At 37.9% G+C, this 15,885-nt stretch overlaps 1 protein-coding gene across 14 annotated transcripts in view; it reads left to right on the top strand.

Annotated features, from left to right (window-relative positions):
* The window catches only part of FRY (FRY microtubule binding protein), a 620,873-nt gene that overhangs the window by 460,227 nt on the left and 144,761 nt on the right, over positions 1-15,885 (top strand). For all 14 annotated transcript variants that reach the window (XM_066258908.1, XM_066258906.1, XM_066258901.1 and 11 more), the window contains 3 exons: positions 6,145-6,299; positions 14,700-14,799; positions 15,076-15,247. In XM_066258908.1, the coding sequence (XP_066115005.1) occupies positions 6,145-6,299; positions 14,700-14,799; positions 15,076-15,247 (427 nt within the window). The remainder of the gene's footprint in view (positions 1-6,144; positions 6,300-14,699; positions 14,800-15,075; positions 15,248-15,885) is intronic.

Raw genomic sequence — 15,885 nt, 5'->3', positions numbered from 1 at the left:
TTAATAAATAATAATAAAAAAAAGAACATATGACCATCTTTGTGCCAGTAACTTGAAAATTTAGGTAAAATAGACAAATTCTTAGAAAAACACTGCAGAATAAAAGAAAATTGAATAGTCATGTAATTAATAAAGAAATTTAATCTGTAATTTAAAGTCTTCCCACAAATAAAACTTGAGGACCAGATGGCTTTATTGATGAAGTCAACATTTAAGGAACAGATTACATTGATTTAATGAAAATCCTTAAAGAGAAAACAGCTCAAGAGGAAATATATCTCAACATGTTTTAGGAGGCCAGCATAACCTTGATACTAAAACCTGACAAGTAATTAACAGGAAATAAAATTAAAAGGCAATTTTATTCATGAGCATAGAAACAGAACTTTAAACAAGATATTAGAAAACTGAATTCAGTTATGTATAAAAAATATGATTCATCATGATTAAGTTGGAATTATTCAAGACCTATAAATTCATTTAGTGTCCATCAATTCATTAGTATGTTAATAATATTAATAGAGTCTCAATAAAGAAATATTTATGGTCATCCCAGTAGATCCAGAAAAAGCATTTAATAAAATTCTACAGTCATTTATGAAACAACAAAACCACGAATAAAAAAATAACTTTCTTAGTTTGATAAAAGTATCTTTAAAAAAAGTTTTATAGCAACCATATACTTAATAGTGAATATTGAAAGTGTTTCCTGAGATTAAAATGATCATCAGAGCTGAGTGTCACCCCTTCTGTCAACATTACACTATAGATCCTTGAGTATGCATTATGAAAGAAAAAAATAAGATGTCAGGAATAAAAAAGAAGAACTTAGATAGCAGATCTAAACATGAAAGCTAAAAAAAGTCAAGTTTCTAGAAAATAAGACAGGAGGATATCTTAATCCCTAGGATTAGGGAAGGATTTCTTTAAAATGATGCAAAAATTACCAACCATATAGAAAGACTATTTTATAACTTCTCTTCACCAAAACGCACCATTAAGAGTGTGAACAGGCCCTGGCCGGTTGGCTTAGTGGTAGAGCGTCGGCCTGGCGTGCAGGAGTCCTGGGTTTAATTCCTGGCCAGGGCACACAGGAGAAGCACCCATCTGCTTCTCCACCCATCCCCCTCTCCTTCCTTTCTTTCTCTCTCTTCCCCTCCCGCAGCCGAGGCGCCATAGGAGCAAAGTTGGCCTGGGCGCTGAGGATGGCTCTATGGCCTTTGCTCAGGTGCTAGAATGGCTCTGGTTGCAACAGAGCAGTGCCACAGATGTGCAGAGCATCGCCCCCTGGTGGGTATACCAGGTGGATCCCGGTCGGGCGCATGCGGGAGTCTGTCTGACTGCCTCCCTGTTTCCAGCTTCAGAAAAAACAAAAACTAAAACAACCAAAAAAACAACAACAAGGGTGTGAACAGACTAGCCATAGTGTGAAAGATATTTGCAATATAAAATCAGAGTTTTTATCTAAAATATATTAAGGACCCCTACAAATAAATAAGATAAAGAAACCTAGAAAAAGTAGCAAAAGATGAAAACAAGCTATGTACAAAAGAGGTTATCTAAATGTTCAGTCAACATTAGAAAAGATTCTCCATCCAGCTCATCACTAATCACAGAGATGCAAACTAGTGCCTTGGAGATGCTACCCACCAGAAGGGCTGAAATTTAAATGATTGGCAATATCACTTATGGCCCAGCAATTCCACTTCTGAGTATATATCTGAAGAATCCCAAGGCAATGAACAAAAGGATATATGTGCCTTTATGTTCACTGTAGCATTATTTACAATAGCCAAGATATGGAAGCAATCCAAGTGCCTATCAATAGATGAGTAGAAAGAAAAGTTGTGGTACATCTATACAATGGAATATTAGCCATAAAAAAGAATGGAATCTTACCCTTTGCAACAGCATGGATGGACCTAGAAGATAGTACGCTAAATGAAATAAGACAGAAGAAGACAAATATCATATGGTTTCATTTAATGTGAAATCTAAAGAACAAAATAAACAAAATAGAAACAGACCTAGATACAGGGAACAGACTGATGATTTCCAGAGGAGAGAGAAGTTGGGAGTGGCTGGGTGAACAAGTTGGTATTTACAAAGTAATTATGGTATGGAACATACAACATAGGGAAATTAGTCACTGTTATTATAATTATATATGGTGTCAGGTGGGTACCTGAAGTATTTGGAGATCACTCTGTAAATTATCTAGCCATTATGCTGTACACTGGAAACTAATACAAAGTAATGTTGAAGATAAACTGTAATTGAAAAATAAAATAATAGTAATAAAGAAATATAAAGGTTAAAAGTGACCAATCATCAAAAACAAAAAGATTGGCAGTACCTAATGTTAGTAAGGAAATGGCACAATGGGAACTCACACAATGCTACAGAGAATTTAAACTGGAGTAACCGTATTGGAAAACTGAATGGGATTATCTACTGAAATTGAACATAGCATCCCACAACCCAGCAGTTTTTAAATAATGGTGTAATCAGAAATTAGAGTACTGTGGCAACAAGAGGAATAAATGAATGGAGGTGACTCTCAAACAGAAGTTGAGTGAAAGAAAACAGGAAACAAAGTTGTATATGATGTAATTCCACTTATACAGAGTTCAAAACCACCTGAACAACCAGTGGTGGTGGGAATTCGGATGTGGTGCTTCTGAGTGGGAAGGGAGGCCAGGGATTAAGGCAATGTGCAGGCAGGCTTTACCAGTACCAGTAATCCGTGGTTTTTCCTTTGTGCTGCTCACATTACTGTGTTCAGTTAAGATAACTCATCATACACTTATGAATCACATACTGGCTATGTGTCATATATACATCAATATCAATTTTCTGAAGCACAATAAAAACTTGCTGATTTTCTATCAAGTCTTTAACTTTTTTATTAAATGTTATGTTTAAGTCCTCTGCAATAGTATTATCAGCTTTTATCTTACACCCCTTGATGAACAAGGTTGATGATATTTGACCATCTTGTTAGAGTATCACTCTCACTGGGCCCACACCCAGTAGTAAAAATTAATAAATAAATAAAAATAAAAACCAAACTCTGAATCTTTCCTCCTCCACCTGGCAACTTGCAAGACAATGGACAACTTCTGGAAAAGGCAGGAAAATGTTTTCTGAGGGGACTACAGCCTATAGGCACCAGTCTTTTGGACAAATATGACAGTGGCTTTAAGAATCTATAAGTATCCTATTAACTGTCTCTACTATGCTGATATTATATTGGAGACTCTGGTTAAGAAGAGTTTATCGATAACACTAAGGAACAAAATTTTTGTTGCATCCACAAAAACACTTGTTCTTACCTAATTCGAGTGTGCTGATCTCAAATCTGACATTAGTTTTTCTCTGTAAACTACAGTTTTTTTGCAATTCAAGATTTTAGGTTTTCAAATTACTGTAAAATTTTCAACATTTAGTTTAACATAATGAAGTAGAATGTCTTCTTGGGCATCATCTTTGTGAAAATATAATAATTTATACAATGCAGGAAATACATTAATACACTAAAAGATATGATTGCATCAAAATTCATTTACAATTTTGAAATAGAACATATTAAAACATGTATTTTAATCATAAAATTTGCACAAAACTTATTTAAATTCTATTCAGGCAAAAATTTGCATTTGTAGCTCTTGTTTTTGTGTACTTGTTGAGGACAATCTCATTTGATGCTCCAGCAGTAGCCTGCCATCATATTTCTGTCCCATTGCCCCTGATAACACTCTTCCATCATCTTCAGATCTTGATGAAAGCATTCTCCCTGCTCATCACTAACAGCTCCAAGATTTTTGGGAAACTTATCAAGGTGACTGTTCAGGAAGTGAATCTTAACATTCATATTATATACAATGTTGCAGAAAGTCAACAGCATCCTTTGAACCAAATGTTGGTAGTTTTCTGCTTTTTTGTTGCCAAGGAAGCTCTTAGTAACTGCCACAAAAGACTGCCATGCTGCTTTCTCCTCCTTATTCATCTTCCTGGCAAATTCTTCATCACCTATGAGGGTTCAAATTTGAGATCCATCGAATACACCTGCTTTTATCTTCTCAAAAGACAAGGCAGGAAAAGCAGAAATAATATGTTGAAAGCCATTCACTTTCTCTATTCAAAGCCTGAACAAACTGCTTCATTAAGCCAAGTTTGATGTGAAGTGGGGGAAAAATGATCATGTCTCGATTAACTACAGGTTCAATCACAATATTTTGCATACCTACTTCCAGAGCTTCACATTTTGGCCACTCCTTCTGTGTCCAGTGTTTCTCCCAAGCTTGGCTGTCCCACAAACACAGAAAGCCAGGATACTTCGTGAAACCTCTCTGTTGTCCTAGCAGGAAATTTACCATTTTAAGATCCACACAAATGATCCAGTTATGCTCCTCATACTTCAGAAAGTCAAGGACAATTTTTATGTCATTATAATCTTCTCGCAGATGAGTTGAATAACCAATTGGAACTGCTGCATAAACATTACCATAGTAGAACACATTTCAGAGTCCGTTTAGAGATGTCAAGAAATAGCCGCCATTCTGTTGGACTATAAGTGGTAACACTGAGCAGGCTGAGAAGACTACTGATATCATGACAGTAAACAAAGTGTTTGTTTTCAGAAAAAAAGTCCACAAAAATTTGTTCACGCTTCCTGAAATGGGATACTTTAGCTGACCAGCGAAGTACATTATTTTCTTGAAGGCTGGAAGCTAATAATTCAGCTGCTTTCTTTGATAGGCACAAATCTCTTACTAAGTCATTCAATTCTCAGGTTGGCTAAACTGCTGAGGGGTTAATGACTGCTTGGCATCAGAAGAAGACCCTTCACATTCTACAACCATTTCCTCATGCATCTTCTCAAAATATGCTTGATCATCATGTTCACTTTCTTCGTCCTTAGAAGAAATAAAACCATTGAAAACTGGAACCGGGAGTGTCTCAGTGTGGGATAGGTTGTATTGCTGAAGGAATATTAGGATATGAGATCATATGCCATTTTTTCTTGCCGATACCCTTTGTGTGGATCAGACAGAAATAACAGTCACTGTTGTGGTCCTTAGGTTCACGTCAAACCATGGGAATACCAAAAGGCATTCCTTTGCGTTTTCCTTTTGTCCAGTCACAAAGCATTTCCTCACAATTATGACACACAATATGAGGAGCTCAATTCTTGTCTTGATCACCAAGGGGAACTTGAAAATAGGCAATGTATGCATGTGTCACAAATGATGAAATATTGCACCTTTGACATTGAAGTGTGTAACAGCCACATATATAACAGAAGGTGTCAGGACTATTTTTACATTTATGCCTACTCAAAGAAGCTATGATTCAATCTTAAAATAAGAGGATGTTTTTATCAGATAATAATTTTTTACATTTAAAAACAACTACAGTTATGTAAATGTGATGTTTGTAAAACATTAATTGCCTTGTGGTTATGTTCAATCCAAGAGTCATTGCCCTTTAATTCCAATTTAAAAACCAATGCATGTCATTAACTATAACAAAAAGAAATTAAAATTGCATAAAAACTAGAGCATGCACCAAAAAGCAGATTTCAGATTTGGAATTAGCGATGCAGATATATATAGAAACAGTTTAAAACCTCATGCAACAGAAAATGAAAAAAAAAAAATTGTTCCCCAGAAATAATTATATTTCTTTGTAAAAGATTGCCAGCTGATCTTTGCATGGTGCATTTAGTAATCAAGCCTCCTAAATATACTCCCTCTGATTTTTTTTCCTTATAAGGCTGCATACATAAAGCTCTCCTTTTGTATGTTTAAATATTTTGCCACATATATGTATTTTTCAGAAACATTTTAAATGCAAAGAAGAAACATAGCCCAAGTCTTCCCTGCCTTTCCAGGGCTGATGACTAGGAATGAATGGACCCTGTCTGGCAGGTTTACTAGGATCCTGTTCAGTTCATACATGTTGGGATTGTTTCAGTTACTCCCTCTTTAAGAGGAAAACATGGAATAAAATGAACCAAGAGGAATGCTCAGTCTCCACTTTTATTTTACCCCACCCAATACTGGCAAAGCTCAATTTTGTGTCTTTGCCTGGGATAACCTTTCATTAAACGTGAATAATTTCCTTCCTCCATGTGTTCAGGTTCATCAGCTTGGCTGTGAAGTTGTCGTCTTGCTCTTGGAACTTAACCCTGACCAAATAAATCTTTTCAACTGGGCAATTGATCGATGCTACACAGGTTCCTACCAGCTTGCATCCGGCTGCTTCAAGGCCATAGCGACTGTGTGTGGAAGCAGGTATAGATGCTCATAAGTGGGGGCTGCTGGTCGGTGGCAAATAAAATTAGGGTTGTCCTTCATGATGGGAATGACTTGAGAGCTGAATGCTTTTGCAGTTATCTGGGCATAGTAAATTCTATGCGAGTCCAAGATGGCCTGTATTTCCCTGATATAGACTGCTCTTTATAAGTGTACAGATGCATGGATTTTTTTGTATTCTATCAGGACAGTGGTTCATTGTTATATCATCGTTCTTTTAATTGCCTGGGAATTCATAGTGAAGCATGAGAGCAGGATCTGAAAATAATCAAGATCAAGAAGATATATTAAAGGACTTTCTGTAAATGTTTGTGACAGGTGTGAGCAGTAAGCTTTTCAGCCATCTTGAGACCAAACTAAACTCAAAAAGCAGCCTTAAAAAGGTTAAATATGGCCCTGGCCGGTTGGCTCAGCGGTGGAGCATCGGCCTGGTGTGCGGGGGACCCGGGTTCGATTCCCGGCCAGGGCACATAGGAGAGGCGCCCATTTGCTTCCCCACCCCCTCCCCCTCCTTCCTCTCTGTCTTTCTCTTCCCCTCCCACAGCCAGGGCTCCATTGGAGCAAGGATGGCCTGGGCGCTGGGGATGGCTCCTTGGCCTCTGTCCTGGGCGCTGGAGTGGCTCTGGTCATGGCAGAGCGATGCCCCGGAGGGGCAGAGCATCGCCCCCTGGTGGGCAGAGCTTCGCCCCTGGTGGGCGTGCCGAGTGGATCCCAGTTGGGCGCATGTGGGAGTCTGTCTGACTGTCTCTCCCCGTTTCCAGCTTCAGAAAAATACAAAAAATAGAAGAAAAAAAAAAGGTTAAATATACCTTGTCCAAAATGTCAGAGGGGACGAAAAGGAAAGAAATGTGGCACCCCAAGTTCCACAGACTATGCCTTCGAAACTACTGCCCTTGTTATATAAGCCACTCAGCAAAACCGCCCAGCAATATCATTTACTGAACTTCATAGCTGTGATACCAGGGTTACTGAAGACACTTGAATGGCATAAGCTTTCCCAAGAAAGAAGTTAGATATTAGAACTTGAAAGTAGGCAACTAAAGTATATTTTTGAAAAGACTTAATCGACTGTTGATTTTTCTTTTTAATTAAATGTTGCATTTAAAATGACTGTCTTGAGAAAGGAATAAAATTGAATTAGTTTTAAATTCAAACCTATTATAAATAGAATAAAAGTGAATTAGCTTTAAATTCTAACCTCTTCTGTTCTAAATTAACAATGAACAATTTTAGAAGACATATATTTTCAATAAATGTAAAATGACCATACTATTTAGAGGCAAGTTTTTCTTTAAAATGTTTATCTTTCTTTTTAAAAGTAGTAGATAAGATTTTGTGTTTACAGCTTGCATTTTCCATAATCTTAGCAGTAGAATTTTGATTATGCACTTTAATCTCCATAAAAGTTATAGCAGATGGTCCTGACCATTTGGCTCAGTGGTAGTAGATCATCCGCCCGGCTTGTGGAAGTCCTGGGTTCAATTCCTGGCCAGGGCACACAGGAGAAGCGCTCATCTGCTTCTCCACCCTTCCCCCTCTCCTTCCTCTCTGTCTCTCTCTTCCCCTCCCACAGCCGAGGCTCCATTGGAGCAAAGTTGGCCCGGGCGCTGAGGATGGCTCCATGGCCTCCGCCTCCAGTGCTTGAATAGCTCTGGTTGCCACCTAGCAATGGCCCAGATGGGCAGAGCATCACCCCCTAGTGGACATGCTGGGTGGATCCTGACTGTTGGGCGCATGTGGGGGAGTCTGACTGTTTCCCTGCTTCTCACTTCAGAAAAATACCAAAAAAAAAGTTATAGCAGATGAATATAAACTTATTTTTCCATCATTTGCTTTCTTGATATTATCATTATGAAAGAATATTTAGGAATATTGCCACAATAATATTTTTTTTCAAAATCTCTTTATCCAAAATGATTTTTATTTTCAGACCTTTCTACATACCAAGAATAAATTTTACATGCTACTTTGATTCTAAAAAATATATTTAGAATCTATGTTTTGCACCATAGATTCCTTTGACAAAAATAAGAATAATAAAAGTTTCCTCTCTTTGCTGCCTTTCTCCCAGTGAAGTTGCTCTGAACGTTTCCAGTCAAAATTATTTCGTTGAATGCCATCTCATAAAATGTTATAATGCATTGCTGTGAATAATTTCTGGTATTTTCCTTGGGGAGCACAAATACATGGTTTGAGAATTTAGCAAAATAGTCTCATTTTCATTCATATCTCTAGTCACAATAATAGTAGGACATTCTATTTTTAGAGTAGATGTTTAAAGCAATGCTCCAAAACTATTTGGCTTTCTTAAACCAGTGTTGTCTATCAATTTATATTCATGGCACTCATCTCTTCTGAAGGTCAGAGGGCCATGCAGGGCCATGGCTGTGACTTCGCTGCCAAGATAGTAGCCAACATTGCTATCATTTCTCACCACAGAGCATGTTAGAATTTAAAATTTCAACTGTGGCCAGACTTTGCCCTCGCTTTTCATGATTTCTCAGACTGTGTGGTTGAGACAAGTCTTGGATTTGTTTGACAATCTTTGCACTTATGTTTTTAATTTTGTTTTTTCCAAAAACGATTCTGGTGTTTTAGCTGTTTTTTGTTTCCTGCATGTTTGCTTCTGGAAGATACCTAAATATCTTCTCTTTTGATAGAACAGGTTTCTGAAAAGTCATACATAAACTGGGTCACATTTTAAATTTCTCAAGCAAGCTGTCTGACAAGTCATTTTCTTTTATTGCAAAGAGTCCGTCTTTTAAAGTAAATAATTATCATCTCCTTTTCAAATAGGAATAATCATAAGCCAGATTTATTCTCTAGAAATATGACAATTTATAAGCAGAATCATTTATTGACACATTGTTGACCTGTCACGAGTTAACTCATGTTTGCACTTGCATTGGTTAATTTTCGAAACTCAGGGTAATACAGAATATTGTAAAACCTTTCTGTTTAGATTGTTTCACTTTCAAACTCAATTACGAAATAATAGCCGGTGACAAGAAATAGCTTTTGCATAAAATTGCCAGCCAACAATGTGTTAAGGAACCACTTATACTTGACTTGAAAAATATCTAAAAGATTGAACATTTAATGCTTTTATTGCTTAAAATTTTCTACCTTTAGTTTTAGAAGAGGAAATTAACCATATTTGCATATCTATCCCTAAGTTCATCAGCTGTCATAATGGGAAGAAAAGAGGTCTCTACATTCCTGTTCTTAGTTTCTTTTATTTCTGTAGTGGATTATGTGTGTGTATGTGTGTGTGTTATGATCTTGCTGGTCTCCAGTCAAACCTGTAACTGTAACTATGACTGGCATATAACTCGGTGATATTGAAAGATTTGGAAGTCAGAGTGGAACTTGAATAGGATCAAGGGAAGTGAGGATAAAAGAAAGTGATGGTGGAACTGGTAATATTAACTTTGATGAATTTTTCATGAAATATGTTTTATATGTGATTAAAAGCTATTCACTGCATCTTGGTACTATAATTTAGTACGAAAGAAAATAACTCACTTGTTAGACAGTGTTAGTTCAAGTAACTATTTGACATGTTCTTATTAACTTTCCCCTCAACTCCAAATTATATTGGTTCAGAATAAATAAGGAAATTGAGAAAGATTAAATGGCTTTACAAGGTAAAAAGTATGTTCTATATTAAAAGTACAGGCCATTTCTAGTCACTGGCTTAGCTCAACAGAATTTTCTTAACATTTATTTAAACATTTAAGAATTCCAGACCTGTGGTGGCGCAGTGGATAAAGCGTCGATTTGGAAACGCTGAGGTCACCAGTTCGAAACCCTGGACCTGCCTGGTCAAGGCACATATAAGAGTTGATGCTTTCTCCTGACCTGTGGTGGTGCAGTGGATAAAAGCGTCGACCTGGAATACTGAGGTCGCCGGTTCAAAACCCTGGGCTTGCCCAGTCAAGGCACATATGGGAGTTGAAGCTTCCTGCTCCTCCCCTCCTCTCTCTCTCTCTCTCTCTCTCTCTCCCCTAAAATGAATAAATAAAAATAATTTTTAAAAAAGAGTTGATGCTTTCTGCTCCTCTCCCCTTCTCTCTTTCTCTCTCTCTATCCTTCTCTCTATTCTTCTCTCTCACCTTTCTAAAATGAATAAATTTAAAAAAAATTAATTTCATTGATTTTCCTCTTACTGTCCAAAATACTAATAAAAAATGTTTAATAGATGTTTCAGAATAATATATAAAATCAAAGCTTTTAACTTTTAAAGAATTGTGTTGGGTTTATTTCTGTTGTCATTGCTGTTTCTATGTTTATTTTGCCTTAAGTTAACTATCTATAAATCTTCCCTAATTTAAATCAAGCCAACAAGCTTGAGTTCTTAAATGTGACTGACCCACACTTCTTAAGGGATTAGCATTTATCAGTTTCCAAGGAACATATGTGAAGCTTATGGCTCAGGAGTCCTAGTCGCACCCCTACCTGGTGGTATTTAGCATCATTTGGTCCAGTCAACCAGCTGGAGGGTTGCCAGGCAGCACGAAGTGTGGGGATTTGGGCTCTGGAAACTTACTATCTTTTCTTAACTAAATTTACTGGTGTGACATTGATTAATAAATCATGTAGGTTTCAAGTTTACACTTCTGTGATACATCATCTGTGTATCACATTGTGAGTTTACCACACAATGTTAAATCTTTTGTCTCCTTTATCTGTTCTTACTTCCCTATCCTCATCCCTCTGGTAACCATCATACTGTTGTCTGTGTTTATGAGTTTTTGTTTGTTCATTTTGTTTATTCATTTTGTTGCTTCCAGTTTTACATCCCACATGAGTGAAATCATGCGGTTCTCTGCTTTTTCTTTGCTTACTATGACTTACTTTGCTTAGCTTGATATCTCAAGATTCATTCATGTTGTCACAGATGGCACTATAACTTACTGAATTTCATAGCTATGATACAAAGGTTAATGAAGATACCCAAGTTGCATAAGCTTTTCCAAGAAAGCTTGCATATTAGAACTTGAACAAATGGGTATTTCCCAAATTCTTCAAAAATCTCCTCTCTTCTAGACTGGAAAAAAAACACACAAAAGTTTTATTTCTTATTTCCTTTCTGAATTATATCTATCTTTCACATTCATTTCAACATTTCATTTTTGTTCAGTGTGATCACAGCTGCCTTTATTCATTTTTTACCATTCCAAAGGGTCTGTGGTGAATTAATTAAGTGCTGGAAGGTACACGATTACCTTTCAACACCTGTTTAACACATCGAAGTTCAGATGGTTTATGTGTGTTCCCTTTGCTCATTGGAGATCTTTCTTAGTTTTCTTTCTCTGAGTTTCTTTCATTTTCTATGTCTGTGTTATTTCTCTTAATGTTGTTTCACATAAATTCCATAGCTCATTCGTAAGCAGCTGCTGAATGCCCTACATGGCCAAGTGCATGGCCCCACATAGAAGAGGCTTTGTCCTTTTCCTGCCTTGTAGTCCTCAGTGTTTTTCCGTGCTCTTCTCCATATAAATCTATGTGAATTAAATTCCAGTGTTGGAGACAGAGATGTAAGTAAGGCCCCTCTGCCACTATGGGGCTCAAAAAAACATGTCCTTTCTATTCTCACAATCAGACAGGTCTGCTTCCAGATATTAGTTTGTGAGAATATGTCTGTGACACATTCTGCTGTGAGCTACTGGGAACAGTGTGGAAAAAGCATGAGTACTTTGAAGTCAGATGTATCTGGGAGGGAGTCTAGGATCCATTACTTCTACATGACTTTGGGCAAGTGCTTAGCTACTCTAATGCTCATCAGCTTATTGTGACAATTAAGTCACAAATCTAGGTAAAGGCAGTAATTGGCACAAAGTATAAGTACATCATTACATAAATGTCACCCATCCTTCATCCTCCTCTTCACCACCATCATCTGGGGCTTTCCCCAATTCTTTCTCTGACACATCAGCCTCATGCTTTTTTTTATTAATTTAAAACTGGGAATTCTATAAAAGTAATCATTTTTTAGTGCAAATTGGCAAACCTATTTTGGAGGGCAACTGTTTAAATGTGCCCTTTGACCCTGCATGACGTCTTCTAGGCATTTGTTCTACAAAAACACTTGCACATTTGGTGTTTGTGGCATTATAATAGTGAAAAGATGAAAATAACAGTCAAATTCCCCAGGAAACAACTTCTGCAATGAAGATTTCAGAGCAGGAAATTCATTAGTGAATGCCCATGGGGGTCCACATCCTCGGTGAAGTGAAGGAAGTAAAACAGGGCAGAGGAATGAAATTTCCACCAATCCCATAGGGGCTGCTGCTGGAGGATAGGCGTGTCCCCTGCCTGGGTACCTCTTTCAGGCTGAAGGCAGTTCCCAAAGAGGGGTTCCACCAGCAGTATCAACCTCCAACACTTCAGCTGAGGAGTGAGAGTGCCCAGGTCCTGAAAGGAGAGTCTAGGTGGGCTTCCACTGCATCCACTACAAGAGTGGTTATTTACTACTGTCTGTCCACACTGTAAATTAATGAGCAACGGTGAAGAAGTCTGAAGAAGGCCTTATTGTTCAGTGTAAAAGCTAATTTCCAAACACTCCATATAGGTGTAGTCACATTTATGTTTAAATCCTATGTATTGAGGGTGGAGAACTTATATACACATCTTTGTATGCAGACATAGAAAAGGGTTGGCACACACACTGGGTGTTGACAGTGTGACAGTGGTTGCATGTAGCATCAGAAATAACAGCTGAGGGAGAGGAGTTGGGCACATCCACATTTTATTCTGTACATCTGCCTACAGCCAACACCGACTTGCCAGCCATGTGAGGAAACCATCTTCAGGTTGGGTCCTCTGGCATCGTGTTCCTTTTAAAAGGAAAATGTATTCATGTGTTACCAGTACCATAGAAAATTAAATTTTAGTAATTCCAAATTAAAAAGTCCAAATCCCTTTTCATGTGTCTAAGCAATTATCACTGTAATCTCTCACTAAACTTGATGTAAGGTGGGCCTCTATTAATAGTAGAGTTGTGCCTTTCTAGAAAGGTGAACATTCTAAAATAGAACTTCTTAGACAGTATCATTACATACAATCAATAAAGAAACAATATGCTTTTCACCTCCAAGCTACCTTCTGCTTTCTAAAGGTTGCCTCAAAATAAATATCAATCTTCTGACATAGACAATTCACTAACACATTGCCTCACTGGGAGTTTCCTAGTAGTGACCTCGTTTCCACTGCAGACTAAGAAATTGTACACAGTAAGAAGACTTCATCTTAAATAGCATTATATAATATAACATGAAAACAATGCATCTGATCTTCATATTCCACTTGATTATGCTGCTAACTGCCACATACTTTATTGTCTGTGTCCCTGTTCTCCCCAAGTTCTCATCCCACACATAACATTAATTACCAAATCCTGCTGGCTTTTTCTCCTTCGTGTTTTTCAGATCTATCCCCTTTTCTGTTTCTACTGTCCCTGCCCTAATTCAGCCCACATCTGAATTACTGTCCCAGTTTCCAATCCATTGACTCCTCACAATCTATTCCCCCTTCAGCAGTCAGCGTGTTCAAAACCCACTGCCATGTCCTCTGTACATCCTGTAGGATCTTACCCTCCAGACAAAGTCCATAGGCTGGCCATAGTCTGAACACCCCTACCCTGTAGCCCCATCACTTTTTATTCCTCCACTTATTTCTCTTAGAGACTCTTCCAGTCATGAGGTATCTTGTTATTTCATTCATGTAATCTTTTTCAGTGTCCTTTCTGCCCAGAATACCCCCATACTACCTGGCTGAAGTCTTCTGGCGCTTGAGGCTCAGTTTACTGTCTCTGCCTTGGAAAAGCCTTCCCTGAGCCGACTCCAATGTCGGTGTCCCTCGTCAAGAGTTCACAGCCTGGCAGCATAGCTCATCTGAGCTAGACTGTGGAGTTGTATCTCCCTAAACATACTGGAAGCTGCTCTGGGGTAAAGGGAATGACCTCACTAACTTAGGATCTTAAGTAATTTGCAGTTGTTCACAGTACGTGTTTGGTACTTAACAAATGTAACTAGATTAAATGAAAATATTAAGTTGGTGAGCTGTGGAGAAATTTAGACATATAGGCTAAATGCTGTTCTTTCTGCTTGTATTTGTTTTTCATTAAAATTTATATGTATTAGATATATTTTTGTGTGTGTTCACTTCTCCTGGTGTGACAATATTCAATTTTAAACAAAAATAAAGGTATTTCCCTTTATCTGCTAATAAACAGCAAAAGAATGAGGCAAAAACAATTGTCAAATGGGAATGGGAAAGTCATTAAGTGTGACAGAGGTCAGTGTATCATCTTGAATTTTAACAGGTAATGATTTATTAAGATTACTACAATACTGGTTTTTGTCTTTTGTTTTTTAGGAACTATTCCTTTGACATAGTGACATTGCTAAACCTTGTTCTATTTAAGGCCTCTAACACCAACAGAGAGACCTATGAAATCTCCATGCAGCTTATGCAGGCACGTACCACTTCTTGACATAGAAATATCCATCCTTGGAAACAAAAAATGGAAATGGAGGTGGATCCCAAAGTTGCTATTTCTTGATATGTTTTTATTTATTTCTGCACATCAGCGTAAACAGAGGAATTGACTGATGCTGTCCATTGAATACAACTATATAAAATACTACTTTATTGAATACTACTATATTCATTAGTTGACTTTGAACCTTTATTAAAACTGACATAGACAATGTTTTTTTGCATTGTTTCTTACTTTCCTACTTCTTTATAGATCCTTGAAGCAAAGCTTTTTGTTTACTCAAAGAAAGTAGCTGAACAGAGGCCTGGCAGTGTTCTGTATGGAACCCATGGCCCATTGCCGCCGCTTTACAGCATGTCGCTGACACTCCTATCGTGTGAACTGGCCAGGATGTATCCCGAGCTCACTCTCCCACTCTTCTCAGGTACCAGTCGTCAGTGATGGCATGTGTGATCATTTCTGCTCTCATTAACTTTGTTTTTTTGTGTGTGTGTGTGGCAGAGACAGAGAAAGGGACAGACAGGAAGGGAGAGAGATGAGAAGCATCAATTCTTCATTGTGGCACTTTAGTTGTTCATTGATTGCTTTCTCATATGTGCCTTGACAGTGGGCCTTCAGCAGACTGAGTAACCCCTTGCTCAAGCCAGCCACCTTGGGCTCAAACTGGTAAGCTATGCTCAAACCAGATGAGCCCGTGCTCAAGCTGGCAACCTCGGATTTCGAACCTGGGTCCTCCGCGTCCCAGTTCTACGCTCTATCCACTGTACCACCACCTGGTCAGGCTCATTAATCTTGCTTTTTAAGTTCTAATGTCAATTTAGTGTCACAATTATTTAGAGTCACAATTATTGGTGCTAAATTTATAGCTCAAAAGTTCTGTCGAGATACATACAAAAGTAAATTTTGGAATATCTTTAAATGTAAAAATACCTATCTAAAACAATACGTATAAGGGCCCTGGCCGGTTGGCTCAGCGGTAGAGCGTCGGCCTAGCGTGCGGAGGACCCCGGTTCGATTCCCGGCCAGGGCACATAGGAGAAGCGCCCATTTGCTTCTCCACCC

Source organism: Saccopteryx bilineata, chromosome 2 (genome assembly GCF_036850765.1).
Source record: "Saccopteryx bilineata isolate mSacBil1 chromosome 2, mSacBil1_pri_phased_curated, whole genome shotgun sequence".
NCBI classification, from domain to species: domain Eukaryota; kingdom Metazoa; phylum Chordata; class Mammalia; order Chiroptera; family Emballonuridae; genus Saccopteryx; species Saccopteryx bilineata.
This window is presented reverse-complemented; position numbering and strand designations above follow the sequence as displayed.